The 22,618-nt window shown below is 44.7% G+C and overlaps 1 protein-coding gene across 2 annotated transcripts in view; it reads right to left on the bottom strand.

Annotated features, from left to right (window-relative positions):
- Positions 1–22,618, bottom strand: part of il34 (interleukin 34) — a 50,785-nt gene that overhangs the window by 2,267 nt on the left and 25,900 nt on the right. For both annotated transcript variants that reach the window (XM_033036009.1, XM_033036010.1), the window contains exons 2-6: positions 21,237–21,354; positions 10,107–10,207; positions 9,409–9,486; positions 2,612–2,779; positions 579–717 (exon numbers count right to left, since the gene is read on the bottom strand). In XM_033036009.1, the coding sequence (XP_032891900.1) occupies positions 579–717; positions 2,612–2,779; positions 9,409–9,486; positions 10,107–10,207; positions 21,237–21,264 (514 nt within the window). In that variant the 5' untranslated portion in view covers positions 21,265–21,354. The remainder of the gene's footprint in view (positions 1–578; positions 718–2,611; positions 2,780–9,408; positions 9,487–10,106; positions 10,208–21,236; positions 21,355–22,618) is intronic.

Genomic DNA, 22,618 nt, shown 5'->3' with positions numbered 1-22,618 from the left:
GGTCTATCCATGTTCTAGAGAGATGTTGCACGACCTGCTAAGTTAGTCCAGCATTGTGTCTTTTTTTAAAGTTACAGACTTAATGTGGGCAAATGGGATTAATTTAGATTAGTAAAAAGATCAACATGAACATGCTGGGCCAAAGGGTCAGTTTCTGTGCTGTTCGACTCTATGGCTCGACACACACTTCTTGGCACCAGCTATATAAAACACAGACTGTCCCACTCTGTGGTCTATTTCAGAATGTTCTATAGTCATCCAACACTAATGTTCACACATTTTTAGATTTACCATCCCAAAGGTTTCTTTGCCAGTGTTGTCAACCCCTTCCCATGGCAGGGTGCTTTATCTTAACATTGTTCAAGAATATAGTTAACTCTGAGATCTTCACCACATTTGGAGCTATAATATATTTAAGGCCCTTAAAGATTTACTAAGAACCTCTTTGTAAGATGAAGATTATCACAGCAATCTATGCACCCTTACAAAGTTTAACATTGAACTCTGTGGTACCCGATATTTGGCTTCTACTTGGGAAGTAAAAGCCTTGAATTGGGGCCAATGCTGCCAACACTCACAGTGGAAGATTTGTTTCAATACTCGGTAACAGTTATCGAATAAAGCCTTGGGTCTGATCCACCTCCTCCTGCTCTCCACGTCCATGTCACTGATTCGATAGAGTATTTCCTCCACTCGCTCATCCTCAATGTCTTCAATCTGAACATCCAATGAAAAAAAAGGAAGGATTCACTGAACAGCAGCAACTTCACTCAACGTAACTCCACCAGCTGACGAAGAAATGAACACTTAAACCACACTGCCATCCAGGATTGGATTTTGTCATTCCGGAGTAGATTTGCAATTGTTTCCACTAGATTAATTCAATAAAGTCCCAATTTCTCGACTATTTAGTATATTCTAATAAGAATAAGGGGATGATCTTATGAAACGTTTAAGATCCTTAGGGAGCTTGATATGGTTATGTGCAGATGTTTTCACACATGGAAGAATCTCGAACAAAGGTATGTAGGTATAAGATTTGGGGGGCTGGGGGGGAAAGGGAACCCTCATTTTAAACTGAGGAGTGCAAGAACCTATATAACCATATAACATATAACCATATAACAATTACAGCACGGAAACAGGCCATCTCGGCCCTACAAGTCCGTGCCGAACAACTTTTTTCCCTTAGTCCCACCTGCCTGCACTCAAACCATAACCCTCCATTCCCTTCTCATCCATATGCCTATCCAATTTATTTTTAAACCTACTTTGGAAAGGGTTGTGAATCTCTAGAATTCTCTACTGGAAGTATTTAAAATACAATGTAGATGGGTTTTTGAAAGATCGGGGAATTTGAGGGCGATGGGGGAACTGTCACAGGAGAAGAGTAGAGGCCTGGGAAAAAATCAGCCACGATCATACTGAATGGCAGGGCAGGCTAGAGGGGCTGAGCGGCCTAATCCTGCTCTGATTTTCTTGCCTTGTGGCATTATCCAGTGGTACGTTTTGATTTAGCACCAAATCTTGTAGAAACACACAAAATCTAAACCCTAATGGTATCATCGAGATGACTGGGTCCCAACCCAAGGTGTATGATATTCTGTGTGGGAAGGAACTGCAGATGCCAGTTTACACTGTAGACACAAAATGATGGAGTAACTCAGCGGGACAGGCAGCATCTCTGGAGAGATGCTCTCCATTCGGGTGACGTTTCAGGTCGAGACCCTTCTTCAGACTGAGGTATGATTGTCTATTGAGAGGGGAAAGTGCATAATGACACAAGTTCTGTGAGGCTTTATGGGGTAATTCAGTTGGAAACGAAATAGAAACACATTCAGCATAAATAGTTACTCTGGCCTTAGAGCTGCAAGCTGAACTAAGCTTCCTTTAAAGGAACAGCCGAGACATCATCAGGAATGTATGTTTTAAGAAGGAACTGCAGATGCTGGAAAATCGAAGGTACACCAAAAAGCTGGAGAAACTCAGCGGGTGCAGCAGCATCTATGGAGCGAAGGAAATAGGCAACGTTTCCTAGGAAACGTTGCCTATTTCCTTCGCTCCATAGATGCTGCTGCACCTGCTGAGTTTCTCCAGCTTTTTTGTGTACCATCAGGAATGTATGGTTGGCTACATGCATGTATGGTTGGCTACATATTTTACTGAGTGTGGACGGGGGATTTCATTTAGAATGGTGGAAACTACTGATCCAAATCGTAGTAAGAACCACTGTTGTCAGAGAGAAGTAGCAGTGACATGCAGATCACCGCCCTCATAACTGTAAGCGCATAACACACATTTGGAAATTTTGGACATTTCGAAACTGAGCTGTGGGTGGAACAGAAAGCAGTGAGGGCAGCAACCGTGAGTGTGGGAGGACAAAGAGGAGTTCTCAAATCTTGATTGAATCTCACTTAACCTGGAGCACCATAAGTAAACGAACAGACCCGCAATCTGAAGAAGGGACCTGACTATAAACATCGTCTGCCTTTTTTCCACCACAGATGCTGCCTGAGCAGCTGCCTCCAACACACAACAAAAAAAACACCTTGCTATTTTTGCTCATGTATGTACTTCAATCAATCTCTTTTGCTTTCTCCGCAGAACTTACCATTTCTTCCACACCCATCCTCAAATAATTAAACAGCAAGGCTACATCCTCCACATAGGTTCTAGATGGGTGTCTTTTTGGAAGAACATCAAGGATTGTCTCCAATACTTGAGAATTAATGAAGACCCATAACAACTTCAGGTCACTTTCAGTAAAACCTCTGTTTCTCTATGGAAAAAAAGGAGAGGCAGACATTCCATTGGGAAGTGGATACAAGAGTGACAAGCAGAGAGTCTCTATATTTACATGCATCCATATAATCATACAGCTTAAATTCCTGGGATCTTTTATTACAAGTTTACTATAGCCCAAAGCTTCTAGAGTTTCAAATCATCTCAATTCTCCAACAAAATTAAATCATAGCTTCAATGCCTCACTTTACCCTCACAGAATGTTCCCTGGGGTGGTTTAATTTACATCTTTGCAAAAGCCCTTTATGCCTCTTTGGATAATGAGGCTGAAAGGTGAATTTTGAAAGGCTGTCACCCAGCCATGGTGCTACATGCTCACCCTTTCTCATTCACAAAGGCTATTCGTTTCAACGATACAAGCAAAGGGCTAACTCAGGGCAAGGAAGCTTTCACTCTTATTTCTAGAACAATTAGCCAGTGTGGGCCTCACAAACAGGGTTAAAAGCACTGGTCTGTAGGGGGAGCCACTGGATCTTAAACAGAGCACGTATCCTACTGTGTGAATGTGGTCAGATCGATATGCTTCTTGGTCTCATTTACTACTCTCATTAAAATGTTCATGACCACAATAAATTATTGGCTCAAACATCCATTTACTCCATACACATTTTCTTGTTTGAGTGCCATACATTACTTCCTGATTGCATTTGCGTGATAAGAATGATAAGAAATTCCTGAGATAGCTCATAACACAAAGCTCCCATGCAATGATTATACCAGTCACACAGTTTAGGGCAGGGCAAGATACTGGCAGACATGCCAGAGATGTACCCGGACGTCCAGAGCTCCCTCCGCTCCTGCCTGCCCCAGAGTGGTGATGTTTTAGGAATCAGATTCTCACAAGTGGTGAAGTCATGGTTGTTTTGGCAGACTACTACAGACTACTTGGAGACTACTGCATGGTGGAAAGCACCATTTTCCCTTCCCAGTCATGGATAGGAAAGGTTTAGACGAATATGGGCCAAACGTAGGCAAATTGGACTAGATTAGATGGGACATCTTGGTCGGCATGGATAAGTTGCGTCAACGGAATGACACGCTTTATGACTCCAATTAAAGTTAGAGTATCTTAACACTCTCAGGTTTAGCCACAGGGCCCAGGCTGAGGGACATGACCTGCTCTGCCGATCAACTTTCATGATTTGTTAGAGGCAGCACACAGGGACCTAGCTACTGGAGCTGCTGTATTACAGCTCCAGCGATAGGGTCAATCCTGATCTCTGGTGCTGTATGTCTGTAGTTTGCACATTCTCCTTGTGACCACATGGGCTTCCTCACATGTCCCAAAGACATTTTTTGATTGTCCACTGTAAAGTTGCCTCTAGCGTGTGGTTGGAAGATATGGGTGAGCTAATGGGTATGTGAAAGAGATGAGGTAACGGGGAAATAAGTGAGAGAAGTAGGGTTTACTCCAAAAGCTAGCATCAATTCCATGGGCTGAATGGTGTGGGAATTATGATCCATGTAGTTTGCCGAACTATAAACAGTAACCATAAATGCTGAATATGTGGAAGAAATTCAAGAATAGCTCAGTGTTTGTAAGTTAGGTGACAAACTACCTACACCCATCCCAAAATCACAAGACTGTCTTCAGATTGTCAATGACCTTAGAAGTTGTGGTTTTATTTCATTCATTCCCACAGGGAGCATTATTGGTAAGACAGCACTCATTCACTGCCCAGTTGTCTTGGGTCAACCTTCTAACTGCAGCAGTCCACACCGCTGGAGTGGTTTGACATTCTGCACTTGAGGTGAATCTCCAGTGTGGGACTGGAGCCACTCAGAGACCAGACTTGGAATATATGGGTATCCAATAATAAACCAATATGCACCAGGTTAGACACAAAGTGTTGGAATAACTCAAAGGATCAGGAAGCATCTCTGACTGAGCCACACATGACCCTGTGAGTTACTCCAGGATTATTTGAAGTAAAACAAAACAGAAAATGCTGGAAACAGTCAGCATCTGTAGAGGGAGAGTCAACATTTCAGGTGAAATTCCCTTAGTCAGAAATGAGGAAAACAAAGTTTTCAACAGTAGAGTGGTTGAACAAAGTGAATATCTCTACTAGGTCATGAGTTGATGCAGCAGTTTGAAGCACGTTATACTTCTTAGAGTCGTAAAGTGATACAGCATGGAAGCAGACCCTTCAGCCCAACCTGTCCAAACTAACCATGATATTGCTTCTAAACTACCCCTGTTTACATCCATTTGACCCATATCCCATTAAACCCTTGTTATCCATGTACCTGTCCAAATCTATATAATACTAAAAGATTTTGTTCTGTTTGTGCCCACGAACAGGTGTTGTAGAACACAAGCAAGCTTTGTCTGCGAAGTGCGCTCAGCATCGTCAAGGACTGCTCTCACCCCAACCACAGACTGTTTACCCTCCTACCATCCGGGAGGCGCTACAAGTCTCTCCGTTGCTGGACCAGCAGGTCCAGGAACAGCTTCTTCCCTGCGACTGTTACATTACTCAACACTGTACCTCGGTGACTGCCAATCACCCCCCCCCCCCCGGACACTCCTTCCACCAGGAAAAAAATAATTGCACTATTATGACTGTATGCACGTGAATATATTTATTAATTGCTCATATTCTATGTCGCTCTTCTAGGGAGATGCTAACTGCATTTCGTTGTCTCTGTACTGTACACTGCACAATGACACTAAAGTTTGAATCTGAATCTGATGTGCCCACGTGGCGTATCTGTGTCAATCTGGTTTTCCTACTTTCTTACAAACACTAGGCCACAGCCTTCCCATTTTCACACATCCTACTCACATTTTCCCCGTGGTGGCGATAAACATCTTCCCGTTGCATCCCCATCTGTATTTCCAAAGTTATTCATCGTTGAAATTGATTAAAAAAGGCAAAAAACACTTCTCACAGAGAGCCTTTTTCCACCAGCTTCAAATGATGATGTCACAATGCCACTCACAGACGTCCAATCACAATGGATAGTCAAAACCACCTTTTAAAGCACCACTTCCAGTGACGCCACAACGCCCCCCCTCCCCCCTCCCCCTCCCCCCTCGCCCTCCCCCTCCCCCCTCGCCCTCCCCCATCCCCCCTCCCCCCTCCCCCCTCGCCCTCCCCCCAATGGTAGAGTGAAACAGAATATTCCACCACCTTCCAGTGACGTCAGGGGAAGGGCCTCATTTCATAAACAGCAGCTCCCCAACCGTCACTTTGGACTGCTTGAGGTCGACCCACCATCGACTCATTGGTTCTACTCCGCACGCTGGCCTCGGCTCCGCCCTGCTCAGGTTGCGTTGGGGGAGCAGACCCAACGGTTCTGCACTTGGTCTAGTGTCTTTTAAATGTTGTTATCGTACCTGTCGCAACTACTTCTTTGTATAGTGTGTTGTCAGAACAGAACAGTGGAACATGCCTAGTAGGTCAGACTATACTAGTTATAGAGCCATACAGCTTGGAAACAGGCTATATGGCCCAACTTGTCCACGCTGAGCAAATTGTGGCATTATTCCTTTAAACCATTCCTATTCATATATCTGTGCTTTTGAGACTTAATTATATCTGCAATGATGGATTCCTCCGGTCGTTTGTTCCAAATACAGACTACCCTCTGAGTGTAAACAAAGTTCCACTTAGATTTCCCTGCTCTTATCTTAAGCCTATGCCCTCTAGTTTTAAAATTCTCTATCCAAGAAAAACTTTATCCATGCCTCTCATGTACTTTAATAAGGTCATCCCTCAAACTCATATGCTGCAACGATAAAGGAGCAAGCCTATCCAACCTCTCCCTACGACTCAACCCCACATGTCCCCAAAACATTCTGGTGAATCTCTTCTGCACTCTTTCCAACTTAATGGTATCCTTTCGATACATGGTGACCAGAACTGCACACAATACTCCAAGTGTGGTTTCACCTACAACTTGTAGAGTTGTATCATGATATCCCAACTTGTGTAGTCAATACCCTTCTTAATGAGTATAATGGAACAAAAAAAGAAAATGGAACCAAAATGATGACAGTCAGAAATTCTGAAGTGTAAATCAATTGTCAGTTTCTCCCTCCAATTCATATTAATTCATATCATTCCACTAAAGCTTCTCACCACCGATACTCCACTGACTCCCTTCCTCGTGGCTTGTAGGACCTAGGAGAACACTACAACCAGAGTCATTCTCAGCCACTGCTCTGTCCTTTCCAGATTCTGCGATCTAAAGTAGGTGCAGTAGGGAGTTTTGAACCTCAGTGGGGTTTCATCCAGTGAGAATTTTTAGTTTAGTTATTTTAATTTTAGGTTAGAGATATAGCACGGAAACAGGCCATTCGGCCCACCGTGTTCGCACCGACCAGCAATCCCCGCATGTTAACACTATCCTACACACATTAGGGACAATTTGACGTTACCCCACCAATTGACCTACAAACCTGTACCTCTTTGGAGCGTGGGTGGAAACTGAAGATTTTGGTGAAAACCCACACAGGTCACGGGGAGAATGTACAAACTCCATACAGACAGCGCCCGTAGTCGGGATCGAACCCGGGTCTCTGGCGCTGTCAGGCAGCAACTCTACCGCTGCGTCACCGTGCCGCCCAAAAGTGAACTTATTGAGATGAATATTAATTACCTGATAGCAGAGGCAAATGTCAATTGATTTACACTTCAGCATTCAGGACTTCAGACCTTATTTGAAAACTAAATTCTACTTGCTGAAAAAAAGCAGCAGAAAATCAGCATCCTGCCACGTTACATCGAGCTGTGTGTGGTTTTACTGGCCTCTCATGAAGATCATCTTTCTCCAATCACAGTCAGCTTGAACTCTCTACAAACTGCATTCTTCGGTATTAAGTATTTTAAGTCCATCCCCTCAGGCTCATTCCCTAATGCTTCAGCGGTTCGACGTGGTTAGATTGCCGAATACCCACACACATACTCCAATCCAACAAAGAAATCGAAGGAGTCAAGGAGAATTTATTCATCGGTCGGGGCACTGAGTATAAAAAAAAAAATCAGGAAGTCATGTTGTAGCTGTGTATAATGTGGGTAGGATGCATCTGGACCATAGTGTACAGTTCTAGTCGTCCCATCACAGGAAGGATGTGGAAGCTTTGGAGTTGGTGCAGCAGAGGTTTACCAGGATGTTACCTGGATTAGAGGGATCAGTGATAAGAAGTATTGAACAAACCAGGATTAGTTGTGCTGGGGTGCCAGAGGTTGAGGGACGAGCAGATAAAGGGGTATAAAATTAAGAGTTGTTGACAAGTTTGATAGGCAGAGTCTTTTACCCATTGACATAAGTGTTTCCCAGTGAGGGACCAACTGACATTGGTCGAAGATGAGTTACTCCCCTTGATAGATGCTTGAAACGCATTGCCAAGAGTAGTGGTGGGAGCATACAATAGCAGTGTTTAAGAAGCATCTAAAAGGACACCTGAATGGTGGGACATGATCAGAAAAATGAGATTAGTTTAGATTGACATCATGATTGGTGCAGGCATGGTGGGGCGAAGGCCTTTCCTGTGCTGTACTGTTCTATTTCCTAGAATAGCTTTCTGAAAGAAGCAGCAATGGAAGGAACAGTCTGTACTGCACTATTTTCTGACAGACAGGGAAGACTGGACTGAAAGTGGCCGATGTCTGCTGGCGTTCATTCCATCTATCGTCAGTTATTGTTGAGGAAATATAAGTCTGTTCAAGCAGTTTTCATTAAAATGACTAGAAGCAACACTAACGTACAAATTCCACCTGAAATGTTAACATGTTGGCATTCTTTAACAAAAACTGGAAAAGTTGGAAGGTGAGGTTTCATGTCTCCAAAGGTTAGAGCTTTAGAAAGTCCTGGTGCATATTTATCAGGGCACTGCATATTTGGAATGACTGATTCGGCAGGCAAAAGCTTTTACAATGGATCAGTAAAACCTCCAGAAGTTGGGTACAAAATGGGTCAGACAGGCAGCGAATGGAAGATAAAGATGAGAATGCATAAGTAACTGGCCAGGTTCAAACTAAACACGGGATTCAATCTCTACAAAACAGCAAAACCTACTAAATACTCCTGACCGTTAAACCTTATTAAGGTTGACATTATTAAAGTTAGACATGAGTAAAGTAAGTAAGTTAGCAAAGTAAGTGAATTTGCTGCCTTTTGTTTGATAGTTACAATAGGGTCAAAGCTCCAAAGGTATCTTGGAGGCATGAAGCATGATGAGGCATGATGACCCGAGTTTGTTATAGATGCCCCACTAAGCAAGTGGTTTTCCATCCAATGAGTCAACTCCTCTTCCCAAGCACAACCATGCAACATTGGCAACCTGATGGGGCTTGTAGTGAAGAAAGCAGTGTACTCCAGAAAGAGTTTTGCATGCCACATACTAAAACAAAAGGGCACCAACATGAAGATGGATCCCCAGAGGAGGGGATGGGAGAAGGAGAGTGGAGAGAAGTAACCCCCAACACCACATATCCATCCTTCTGGAACCCAGCGAGAGGGGCACAGTTGGAGAGTTGCAAGATGCAGGAGGAAGACTCTGAATCCGCAATGGATTCATAGCTCAGAGGTTCACAATCCAGAGACATGTTAGGAAAACCAGGAAAGAGAGGTTGATCTTTTTGAATTCAAACCTACCATCCGAGTAACATTTATCGTTCGATAAATATCTTCATAATGAACTTGCACAGTGTAGTTAATTGGAAAGTAATCTTTCTGCAAATGAAATGAAACCAACCATTAATCCCACATAACAACTTAACTCTACAGCACGCTGTTGCTCCAATCACAATCTGAAGTGAAAGATCACCAAATGCACCTCACATTCAGCTAAAGTGGAGCACACATGTCCTGGCATCTGCGCTCTAATCTCACAGACTGAATGGGGGCCCACTGAACAAGGATCATCCCCAGAACCCATGACAGTTTACATCAGCAGGAAACTCATGCAGCAAAAAAATGGACTGGGAAAGAGGGAGACTCCTGAACTTCTGCTCAAAATGGGAAGAGGGTAATTGTGGGCAATCCCACCTTCAGCACAAACTCAGATCAGGTACTTTACTGGGAAACCACCTTCCCACTACCTTAAACTGCAATGCTGCTTCAGTTCCCCATACACTGCCGGTACCACACTCGGGGACAGGGTTAGTTATGATGACCCCATGTTCGAACAACTCAACCACAACCCTATTGGTACGTGCACAAGCACCACAGCCAAGCAAAGAATTTTATGTGGCTTCAGTTGGCCACTTCTCCACCTGGTGAAGTTGGGAACTAAAGCGTTGTCAGAGGCTTCCACGGGGTTACATGCTCGTGCGAAGTGTAGCAACATTTACCGTGTACTTGGCCCGTTGTCTGTACTGCAGCTTATTATGGAGTTCCTGGAGATGGATGCATAGTGAGTCAGCAGTGACCAGTGCCCAAAGGAGATTTAAATCTGCAGGGAGAGAGGCAAGACATGTTGAATTTACAGTTGTGTGAAAAGTGAGATAAAATAATGGCAATCATTAATGGCAAGCCCACTCGTCTAAAATGGTCAACCACGCTCAACCCATTCGCCAACCAAAATGTGGTTTTATAATATGATATTCCAACCTCCGCACTCAATACCCCCTGACCACAGTCAATAAAGTTTGCATGGTGCACCAGTCCTGGTGCAGGGCCCAACCAAAATGTTAACCGTCACCCTGCCTCCACAGATGCTGCTCAACACACTGAGTGCCAGATTCCAGCATCTGCAGTTTTTTGTGTCTCCTAAAAACTCAAGTTTATTGGATTCCGGTCAAGCTAGTTGAAGTCTGCTTTCTGCCAAAACATTAGCATTCAACCCAGGTCGGGTCCTGTTTGTGCTGGCCTTTACCCAGATCAATTTTACTGAGCGTCAGGACATGGGGCTGTGTTAGACAGACATTGAGGAAGGATCTGGATCAGAAACATGACATGGGATGAGGGTCACTTTACGGTGTAGAGCACAAGTTTACTGAATGCGACTAGCAGATGGTGATCCTCAACATGAGAACAAACCCAAGCCTACCAATTCCAGATTTTCAGCAGTATTTTCCTCTCTTTCTCTCGTTGATCTTTCCTAGTTATTCTAAGACCAAGGGCTATAATTTTAAGGTAAGATATTTGGAGGGGATCCAAGCACGAATTTGTTCATTATAAGGGTGGTTGGAATCCAAAGCGCAGTGCCTGAGAGGGGGGTGGAGGCAGAGATACTCGCAACATTTAAAATGTAAGCGCTTGAATCACCAAGACATGGTAAGCTCCTGTCCAAGTTTGAATAAAGAAGAATAGTACATAGAGGCACTTGATGGTCAGCATAGACATGGTGGACCAAAGGACCGGTTTCTGTCCTAATGAATCTCCCACTCCCTGCATGAGTATTCCCCTCCATCTGTCCGCAAGTCTCTCTCCCTCTGTCTCGCTGTGTCTCCATTTCTCCCTCTGAGAGTGTACTCGCACACATACGGTAGCCCATGCACACAATTGAACCATCTGCTGCCCAAAAATGCAAGGATGGCCATTATAACATTCCTATTGTGGAATCTGATTTAAACTAAAATACTTCATAATGTACTTCCTTGGCTGCAAGATGGCTTATGTAACTCAGAGACAATATAATTGCAAACTCGTTCCTTTCCCTGCTGGATAATTTCCCAGACTCTAATTTTTTTTATATCATAAATATTTTAACAAAGAGTTTAAAGCTGGTCACAGGCTCCTCGGTTTGATGCATTCCTGCTGTAGGGAGTTAAACTGCATCAATTTTCACCCCTCCATCACAACTGGCATCCATATGCACATTGTAATTACATCCGAGGGGCACAACCGAAGGCCAAGACACCCCTGGAGAATTTTAACCCGGCCCTCAGACCAAGCTCCAGCATTGTAGAAGGCCCAATTCATATTTCACTTGGGTTTTAAGTGCTTTGACTGATTAAACTCTGATCCTATGCGCCAACACTTGGTCTGGAACAAGTCATCTGTCAGAGTGTGTCTCAGTGGCTTGGGAGGCTGCTAAGAGCAGGCAGCTACAGCCCCTGTCCCGCAAGGCTTACTGGGCTCTGGAGACCACTGCAGTCCAGTGGACAAGGCAATTCATTACAAGATACAGCCCTCTTGGACTCAAGATCCACAGGGAATGAGAAGATCCCATGATTTGGAGATTAATCCAAAATATATCATTAGTTTCATTTAGAGATAGGATCGAACCTTTCCTTCTTTGTTGTTTTATAGTATGTGTTAAATATGTTTTAGTGTTCTTTAGCTTGTTTTATGTGGGGGGTGGGGGAAACTTTTTTGTAACCTCTTACCCCGACGAATATGTGATTTTTTTTTCCTTATCATATCTCCGTACGCACTGCGGCCTAACATCATGGAGTTGGCAGCCTCTTGTTGGAGATTTCAGGAGCAAGGCAGCAACTCTACCATTGTGCCATCGTGCTGCCCTAATTATATCCAGGTCTTTAACGTGGTATCCAAATGTTCCACCTATTTTAAATTTCAGTATAGGCTATCGCCTTTTACCATCTCCTCTATTACATTGATGGAAGGACGCAACATCTACTATTAATACTTGCCGGGCCTTGCGCAGTTTACCGGAGTAGGACAGGGTTGGGGGTTTGGATGTTTCAGTGTGAGTTACCACCACCAGGATGATGCTAGGTCATTGATTGGGCACAGGAACAGGTTGATGTGGCAAGTAACATTCACAATGCAGGGAAGAACCATCTCCGGCAACAGCTAAACCACAAATCTTTGACATTCAATGGCATTAATGCCTGCACCAACATCTGGAGTGCAGCAGGTTCACAACAACCACAAACTCAAGCGGACCAGTCACAGACTACAAGAGCAGGTCAAAGACTTGCTATGCTGTGGTAGGTGACTTGCCCGCTCACACCCGAAAACCATTCCATCATCTACAAGTCAGGATGGCATTCACCATTTGCCTGGATTAATGCAGCCCCAAAATGAGGTGCTGTTCCTCGTTTGTGAAGAGAGGTGGGATGGGGGAATTTCTTGGGTTACTTTGTGCCCATCATGATGCATTTTGCCCATTTTCTGATAAGAGATGGATATGGAAGTCGCGATGAGTCCAAGCGATGGTATGGGTTTCCTCTGAAGGGTCCGTTTCTGTGCTGTAAGACTTAATGAAGTCTATCTCATTGATTGTGTCACAGTTTAGTCCATATGCTGTGGGTGGTGCTAAGAGGTCGCTACATGTGCCATAATAAGAGTGGAAGCAAATTCAGAAACCACAAGACCAATTTAGCAACAATGTGAATATTGGTGCCTCTCTCTTCCTCCGTGCCTTCCTATTCTACAATCCAGTCCACTTCCAGTCCAGAATTCTCTACCCTAGAGGGCTGAGGTGCTCGATCAGACGGAGCATTAACAGAGGAGCTACAGGTTGAAACACTCTGGTGTGGTTTCAGAATTTGCTGCTACTTTTATTATGGTACGTGACCCAAAAGGTTTTGAATCTTTATTACAAGATCTGTACTAATTAACTAATTCTAACATTATGTAAGATCTGTACTAATCTGTGGCTAATTAGTCTACCAGTGGAATCTGCAATTTCAGCCAAGCATTCCCTCCTTTCAGTAATTTTAGATTCCAATCTGTCCTCGGAATCCTTACATGACCCAGGCGGTGTCTCTACTGAAAAAGAAGATTAAGAGGAAGATGACTGGGGCAAATGTATTTCTGTGGTCTGGTACCAGTCCTGTCACAAGGGTGCTGCACTGGAGAATGTCAACCTATTGATACATTTCTCAAAAGGTCAGGGAATCGAAGATTATGGGGAACTGGCAGAGAAAGAGGCCTAGGGCACAACAAACATGATCATATTGAACTGCTTCAGGCAGGCTTCAGGGACCTGGTATGCTACTCATATTTTTGCCTGTTCTCATGCCAAACCTTAGTTCTCTGCAGTGACATACATTTCCCATGACCCCCTTTATTACTTCAGACTCTCACTCCAACTTTCTGTTACCACAAGAATCTAATAATTGAAGGCTTACCACGCCAACCCATTCAGCTCATCCAGAACTCTCCCACATCAAGCCCTCTGATACTCAGCGACTTTCCTCTAAACCTGCCCTTGTTTAAAGACCTCCAGATCCTCGTGCTAAAGAATGGCCCCAGAGTCATGGTGACCTGATCATCTCCATTACACATGTCCATCCCTTCATTCCATCCCAGTTCTGGGATCTGACCCATACACTGCTTGCACGTACTAAGATAATGTCCTCTGTCTCCCATTCTTGTTTTCTTCCAATTCTTCCCCATCAGCGTTAGGCAACATGACTTTCAACCCAACTCGTCCATGCTGACCGTGATACCTACCTGAGCTAGTTCCATCTGCCCACGTTTGGCCCACATCCCTCTAAACTTTGTAGAAACAAGGATTCCAATCAGTCTGCGCAAGGGTCCAGACACAAAACATCAAGAGGTGAAAAGGAGATAAATGAATGTCAGGTAATGAAAGGAGAGGAGTGTTATGTAAAGCTAGAGGGAGGGATATGGGTTTAAGAGGACATAGAAACATAGAAAATAGGTGCAGAGTAGGCCATTCGGCCCCTCAAGCCAGCACCGCCATTCAATATGACCATGGCTGATCATCCAAAATCAGTACCCAATATCCCTTGTTTCCCTTAGCCCTAAAAGCTAAATTTAACTCGCTCTTGAAAACATCCAGTGAATTGTCCTCCACTGGCTTCTGTGGCAGAGAATTCCATAGATTCACAACTCTCTGGATGAAAAAGTTTTTCCTCATCTCAGTCCTAAATGGCCTACCCCTTATTCATAAACTGTGATCCCTGGTTCTGGACACCCCCAACATCGGGAACATTTTCCCTGCATCTACCCTGTCCAATCCTCTAAGAAGTTTAGATGTTTCTGTAAGGGTGATCTCAGGGGGATTAAAGGGAAATGTGTGACTTGGGATAGGAGATGAGCATATCAAGGATGGGAAAGAAGCTTGTTGACTGGGGTGGTTGGAGATGGCAAGAGATAAGTTTGCACACTAGGGGGGGGGAGAAGAGGTTAAAATTCAATGTTTATACCATTGAGCGTTAAGCTACCCAAGTGGAAATAAGCATCCGTTCCTCCAGTTGATTCTGTTCTCACTCTGGCAATGAAGAAGGCCCAGGACAGAAAGGTCGGTATGGTAATGTAAACTGTTTAACAACCAGAAGATCCTAGACCGGTGGACCAAGTACAAGTGTTCAGCAAAATGGTCTACTCTTGGATTCACCAATGTAAAGGAAGCCACATCGGAAGCACCAAATGCAGCAGATGAGGTTGGAAGAGATGCAAAATGTCACCGCCTTACCAATCCTCTCTTTCCCTGTCCTCCTCCCTATCTTGGTGCACACCAATTCCTCCCAGCAACCCAATTATCCTTCCCCTTTCTCCCCCTTTGTACTCTCAAACCCCATTCAAGAGTCTAACATCGCCCATTCTTAAGAAAGGCATCGACCCAAAAAGTCACCTATTCCTTTTCTCCAGAGATGCTGTTCGGACCGGCTGTGTTTCTCCTGCATTTTGCATCTACCTCCCATTTAACTCCCTTCTTACTCCTCCCCTTGCTTCCGTCCTATCAGACCCCTCCCTCCAACTTGCATTTCACTCTTCTTCTTTCTGTATTTGACACCGTTTTGTCACGTTTTCACCTCCAGCCGTCAATCCGCCAATCCACCAGGGGGCGCCGCACGGTGGCAGCCTCGCCAACAGTCTGTCTGTCTTTTCGTCTTTTTTTTGTTATTTTTAGTGTGTTTTAAAAATTTGTGTTAATGTTCTCTGGTTTGTTTTATGTGCGGAGTTGGGGAGGGAGTCGTGGGAAACTTTTTTTTCAGTCTCTTATCTTGCCGGAGATGCGATTGTTTTCCAGATCTTATCTCCGGTTGCTCTGCAGCCTAACATCAGGAACTGGAGGCCTTGCTCGGGACTGACTTTGAGCCCCACCGCTGGGACGTGGACGTACTATCGGAGCTGATCCCTTGCCTGGGATCGACGCTCCACCCGCGGCCTGCGGATTTCAACATCGCGGAGCTCGCAGTCTCGGGTAGAGACCGAGTCGGGAAGCTCCAGTCGCAGAAGATTTCGACCAGCCCCGACCCGGGGTTAATCACCCGGTGTGGGGGGAGCCAAGATTCCCCCCCGATGCAGGAGCTTGATTGCCCCGACACAGATGTATTTTGTGTATTTTGTTGCGTTTTAATGGTATGACTGTATGGCAAATCAAATTCCTCGTATATTGCAAAACATACTTGGCTAATAAAGAATGATTATGATTATGACTATGATCTCCACTCCCCCAAATGTATCCACATATTACATACCAGGGTCTGTCCCACCTTCGTTCCTCTTTCCCAGCTCCTCCCACCCCCCACCTGAAATGCTGTCTGTCCAATCCCTCCACAGATGCTGCCTGACACACCGTGTTCTTCCAGCACTGCTTTTTGTTTAAGATTCCAGCATCTGCAGTTCCCTATGTCACCATCAGTACTTTCCAGTATTTGGGTTGGGGCTCGATATAGATTTTAATTGGAGTTAATCGGGAAAATTAAACCTGATTGTCACTCAAGAAAGTGATGCAATAGTAGAATTACAGCCTTACAGCACCAGTGACCTGGATTCAATCTTGACTATGGGTGTTGTCTGTATGAAGTTTGTATGTTCTCGCTGTGACCGCGTGGATTCTTCTGAGTGCTCTGGTTACCTCCCACACTTCAAAGGCGTACAGGTTTGTAGGTTAATTGGTGTTGGGGAAAAAAAGGTCAATTGTCCCTAGTACGTAGAACAGTGCTCATGTACGGAGTGATCGCTGGTCTGCGTAGGCTGAAGGGCCTTTTTCCTCACTGTATATCTCTAAAGTATAAAAGTCTAAATGGAATAGCGCAGGGCTACAGCTGACAGAGCTGCTGTCCACCAGTGCACCCAGAACCTCCTGGAGCAGATGACAGCAACTTGCCCTCAGGCTCATGTAATTTGCATAATTCCTGTCTATGACTAATTCCATTTGAAACAATCCAGTGACCGTGAGAGAGGAGAAATATCGTGCGCACATGCCTCTGCAGGGAAACCAACAAGTTACGTCGTCAAGTTACATCTGTCCCTTTATGGGGTTTGTTATAAAATTACATTTTTAAAGAGCTGCTCATAAATTTCTAGCAGGGGTTTGCGATCTATAGCTGGGACCTGTGCTCCATCTGTAACGCTGCATCCTTTGACTGTGAATGCTGGTTCAAAGCAACATTAGCTTATTAGCAAACATCTTTCTCTAATAAAGTGCCGAACCACATCTCAGAACGCTTTCAAAATGTTCTGCAGACTGAGAATTATATTTACAGACTGTGGCTCACGAGGGAAACACAGCTAGATGTTTTGGCGGCACAAGTTTGGGCTAACCAATTTGTTTATTTTCCCATCCAGTTGACGGTTATCCCAGCATTGTTTCTTTCAAATTACAAGCAATCGGTTAAATTGGCAGCCCTCCAACCCCTGCACTTTGATAGCAAACACATGATTCTAACAGAGAAGGATTCCAGAGTTCAATGCTTACACCTGGGCCCAGCCTCCACTCGACATTGTAGCCTGGTTGACAAGGCATGCAGGTGACCTGGCACAACAGGCCAGCCAGGGCTCAGGCACCAGTTGTGGAATCGCGGGACTATTCCTACAAACCTCAAAGCTCCAGCAGGGGTCCAGGCAAATGACTCTGAATTGGGATAGATCCTGGCCTGTGGCCCCGTGGAACTTTCCACTCGCTGTGAGGGGTTACAGCCCAAGTGCAGGAGAGGGCACCCATGCAGCAGCAGTGCAGTCCTTCCAGAGTCTTTAACTGTTTGGGAAACCGCTCAATCATCTGTAGCCCCTTCACTCACAGCAGAGTAAGGGGCGGGTCAGGTGTGGCGTCACACAGAGACAGGAACGGAACCAAGGATCAATTCCCAATTTGACTAAATTCCCTAATTCCCAGCCTCTCCAGTCTCTTCTCAAAACTGAACAGCTCATAGGCAACATCTTGGTGAATCTCCTCTGCACCCGCTCCTGCATTGTCACAATAGGATTAGGGTGCCAACGACAGGAACGCCAATTGCAACTCCAGCATCAAGCCAGTTGCCGTGCTAACATAGTCAGTGAAACCTTATGCTTCTGGATAATCTGTAGTCTGAGTATTCCCAGAAGAATTAAGGCTGACCTTATTGAGACATGGGATTTTGAGGGGCATGACAGGGCAGACGTCAAGATGTTTTCATTCATGGGGCAATCTTGAACAAAGGGATACAGTGACAAGATGAATGGCCAATTATTTAAAACTGAGGAACGTTGAAATTTCCTATCACAGAAGGTGATGCATCTCTGAAATTGTCTGCCCCATAGAGTTGTGGAGGCCAGTACATTAGAAATGTTTAATGTGCAGCTAGATAAATGTGTGAACTATTGGGGAATTAAGGTTGGAGAAGAGGAGCCAAGGCCAGCAGAGATCAACCATGATTATACTGAATGGCAGGGCAGGTTTGTAGTCTACTCCTGCTTCAATATCCTTGTGTCACAGCTTGCATTATCCAGCATGTCCTCTGTGGTCACATGGAATTTAGAACATTAAGATGTAAAATAGGCTCTCAAAGCTGGGCGATTACTGCACAATGAGGCGTTATCCTGTTTAAATGAGGCATTATTCCAAGGCCTTGTCAGCTGTATCTGTAGGACATAGAACATCTTGTTGCACTACTCAAAGGAACTGGATGTAAAGATTGCCCGGCCCGATTAACGTGAGCAGCAGTTTGCTTTTCAAGTAAAAGTCATCTCCTGAGGGAATGTTGGACACACTTGCTTCTAATTGCTGCGGTTTAGGAGAGTGAGAGTGGTTGAAACGTTTAAGATGTTGAGAGGTCCCGACAAGATGGAGGTAGAGATGTTATTTCCCCTCATGGGACGTCCTGGACCCATTTAAAATTTGAGAGGTTGTCCGTTAAAGATCGAGGGTGACGTGTTTGGAAATTGTCTCCTCAAATAGTGGGGGAAGCAGAGATCTCTACTATTTTTAAGACAGAAGAAAACAAGAGGGACAGAAGTTACCAGGGAAAGATACAACTGCAAACCCAACATTGCAATCAGATCAGGCATGAACTCAAGTGACACAGGAGGTGGAGGGACCAATTGGCCTGCTCCAACTTTTACCTCCTTTGCTGGTATGTATCTCCCAGCTAACAGCTCAATGGCTTGCAATAGTCCCAGCGACAGGTGCACAGTAACTTGAGCGCGAGTCAGACTTCTTCCAATATTCCAATGAGTGCTTCCCCAGGCCAAAGGCTCACGCCAATCATCCTGAGCTTGGGATGCAGCTGTATTTTGCTTCTGGAAACTAGTTTAATTCCACATTTCGAACTTTCAGTGACTAACCAAGAACCAAATCCAATCCAGGCCTTCTTTACCATTTAAAAATGTCTAGCCCTTTGAATGTCCTAAAGGTCCCACTGGCCATTGGTCATTCCTCTGATCTACATTTCTTTATGACTCGAGGCAGCCATTCAGCCCATCAAATCTACATCATCCCCCATTCCCTATAATATCTCCCCCCCCCCCCCCCTCCCCTCCCCACCATAAATCATGCTCTCAATATTCATACAACTTCCAGATTGTACCGCCCTCTAATGCTGCGGGGTGGCCAATTGCCCTACAGATCCACACATTTTTGGGACGTGGGAAGAAACCTGAGTACCCGGAGGAAACCCACGAGATCACAGGGAGAACATGCAAACATTGTGCAGACAGCACTAAAGGTCAGGACTTGACACGGGTCAATGGAGCTGCGAGGGAGCGGTTTTCCCACTGCACCACACCCTGTGGGTTTCTGCCACTGTCTCTTCATAATTTGGGGGGAGATCAGGAAAAGCTGGAAAGAGAACCCTACAGAAACGGTGGAAACTCAGGCAGCATCAATGGAGGGAGAGAGGGTTAACGTTTCAGAGGTGGAGATTTGATTGTTGTATACAAACAGTGAAAGCAGATTCAATAGTTAACTCAGAGCAATCTATGGTACATCAGGGTCAGAAGGAGAAAGGGAATAATTGAACAGACCTTCCAAATGAGTCATCATGGGCAGAAAAGAGCAAACAGCCACTTCCATGATGTAGTGTTCTGTGAGACCTGGGCCTTTGTTTTCCAGCAATGACATAGGTTGATTGAACTAAACGCAATGGAAGAACTAACCCCTTGGTGCTTCCCCTGATGGAATCTCCAATGTTGGACACAGCTCACACGACTTGACTCAAAATTCCCAATCATAAACTTAAAAGCTTTCACTCTTAATGCTCCCCAGGTTACTGTTTATTGGGTCACAAATCCGCCACGGGCACCCAAGCTGTACTGTGTGCCCAATCCACAATCTAGCTACTATATTCGTACTATGGATACAGGGCCACCCCAAGGGCCTTAGTCACACAAACCAGATCCTGCACTCAAAGCCAAGGGGATAGTTGAAACTGAGCTAAAAGAGAATGCAGACCAATGTTAAGCCTTTCTTGCTCTGGTAACCTACATTTACTGTAGAATATATCGTAACACTATATTCTGCACGGTTTCTTTGTCTGCATCACATAATACTTGGGTGTGGCACGATCATACAGTATATGGTGTGAGCTGCCTGGCTAGCATGCAAAATAAAGTTTTTAACTGTATCTCGGTAATGTGACAATAATAAACCATTGGAGCAAATGGAGGAGAGGAAATTGGCTTTCTCCAAATGAAGGAAGCAGTGGATAGCACAACATTCTCCCTCGTGCTCCCCCAACTCTGCCTTGGATCCCAGGCAACAAACCTCTTCTCAGTTGGGAAATCCAATCCGCCTCACCACACTGTGGAATCAACAAAGGAACTATTAAGGAGGATGATACAATTGACGCTTAATATCATCCAACAATAAAAATAAGAAATTCCGTTTTATAATTGAGGAAATACATAATCACATGACATGACTGGTGTCCTGGAAAGATTCAGCAGTGTTACCACGTTTGGCTGCAGGCTGCGGGAGGAAGTTGATCAAAGAGACAGGTTCAAACCAGCGCCGCAGTGGAGGGATCAAAGGAAACTTGCCCGCCAAAAGTAACTATGCCTTCGCTCTGACATCCTTCAGCGTTCAACAGGATGGTGACCCTAGAAAAACTTACTGAACTCTGAATCGTAACTACTTTTGTAGCCAGTATTAAGATCGCATTTACTCACAAAAAGATAGACACAAAATACTGGAGTAACTCAGCGGGTCAAGGAGCATCGCTGGAGAAATGAAATAGACGATGGTTCGGGTCAAGACCCTTCATCAGACTCAACTCGAAACATCACCTTTGCCTTTTCTCCAGAGATGCTGCCTACCCCGCTGAGTTACTCCAGTATTTTGTGTCTATCTTCGGTGTAAACCAGCGTTTGCAGTTCCTTCTTGCGCATTTACTCACAGACAGCTCTGGTGAAATCCCGCAGCATTTTTGTTGTCCCAAGGAGAGCTCTCAACGGCAGACCTCACTGCACCTTTGCACTCATCAGATGCAATCACTGTTCCCAACCTTGAACCATCTGCAAAAAGATAAAATACAACAACTGAAGGCTTATTTCATACTTTTGCTCATTATAAACATGCAGTCCAGGTAGAAAAGTATGCTCTCTCCATTTTGGGGCCCCAAGAAAATGCAGCGCAGATTAAATGTTGCCCAAGACTCCCCTATACTATCCCACCATCAAACATCCGTAGAGCAAGCATGGCAGGGGTTAGATATTACAGAGAAAAAAGTATTGGTTTATTATTGTTACATGTACCAAGATACAGCGAAGAACTTTGGTTTTACTCCCTCAAATATGACCTGTATCTGCTTCATTTTACCCTTCGCCACAGCAGGCCAACAGCTGATGCTAAACCTACTCTGCTCTGGACCATGCGGATAACAGGAACACAAATGTCAAACTGCTGCTCACCCCCCCTCTCCCCCTCTCCCCCCCTCCCTCGCCCCCACACACACTCATCACCAAGCTGCAAGACCTGGGCCTTTGTACCTCCCTTAGCAAGTGGATCAATGAGATCCTCATTGGCAGACCTCAATCAGTGCCAGATCACGGCTGGTGTTGAGTTATTGACAGATAGAACACCTGTCAACCCAACCCAAGAATTAATAGATGACTTCAGACAGAGGATGCCTGTTTTACTGATGGGTCAATAATGGGTAAAATTAGCAGCTTCAAATTCCTGGGAGTTAACATCTCGGATGACCTGTCTTAAGCCCAGCACACAGGTGTGTTGACAAAGAAGGTGCGCAAGGATCTCTACTTGCTTACATTTATAAACATCACATTTATTGAGTGCCAATGGATTCTCCTGTCATTCTACCAGGAAGTTGTCTTCCAAGAAGCAGACTGCCCCTTCCAACAAAGCACTGGGAAATCTTCAAACACATTCCTCCATTAAAGGTTAAGTGACTCATAATTTCCCATCACTGAACTCAAATGGACTCAAGCGCAAATGCAAAATTCTCTCACCAAGTCACCGATGAGAGGAACTACCAAGACACACTTCAAAGCATTGACAGGCAATACGATGAGGCATAAGAGAGGCTGAACTAAGTGCAAGGGACAGGAGGGAAATAACACCAGAACTGAGCATAAATTGGATGCAACAAACTTTTGGTACGATGTAATCGACAAACAGAGTACATGAACATTACATTCCCCAATTTCAGGTAACCTGCTTACCCTCTTCTTCTCTGTCTCTCTGTCTCTCTGTCTCTCTGTCTCTCTGTCTCTCTGTCTCTCTGTCTCTCGGTCTCTCGGTCTCTCGGTCTCTCGGTCT

The sequence above is a fragment of the Amblyraja radiata genome, chromosome 17, assembly GCF_010909765.2.
Source record: "Amblyraja radiata isolate CabotCenter1 chromosome 17, sAmbRad1.1.pri, whole genome shotgun sequence".
NCBI classification, from domain to species: domain Eukaryota; kingdom Metazoa; phylum Chordata; class Chondrichthyes; order Rajiformes; family Rajidae; genus Amblyraja; species Amblyraja radiata.
This window is presented reverse-complemented; position numbering and strand designations above follow the sequence as displayed.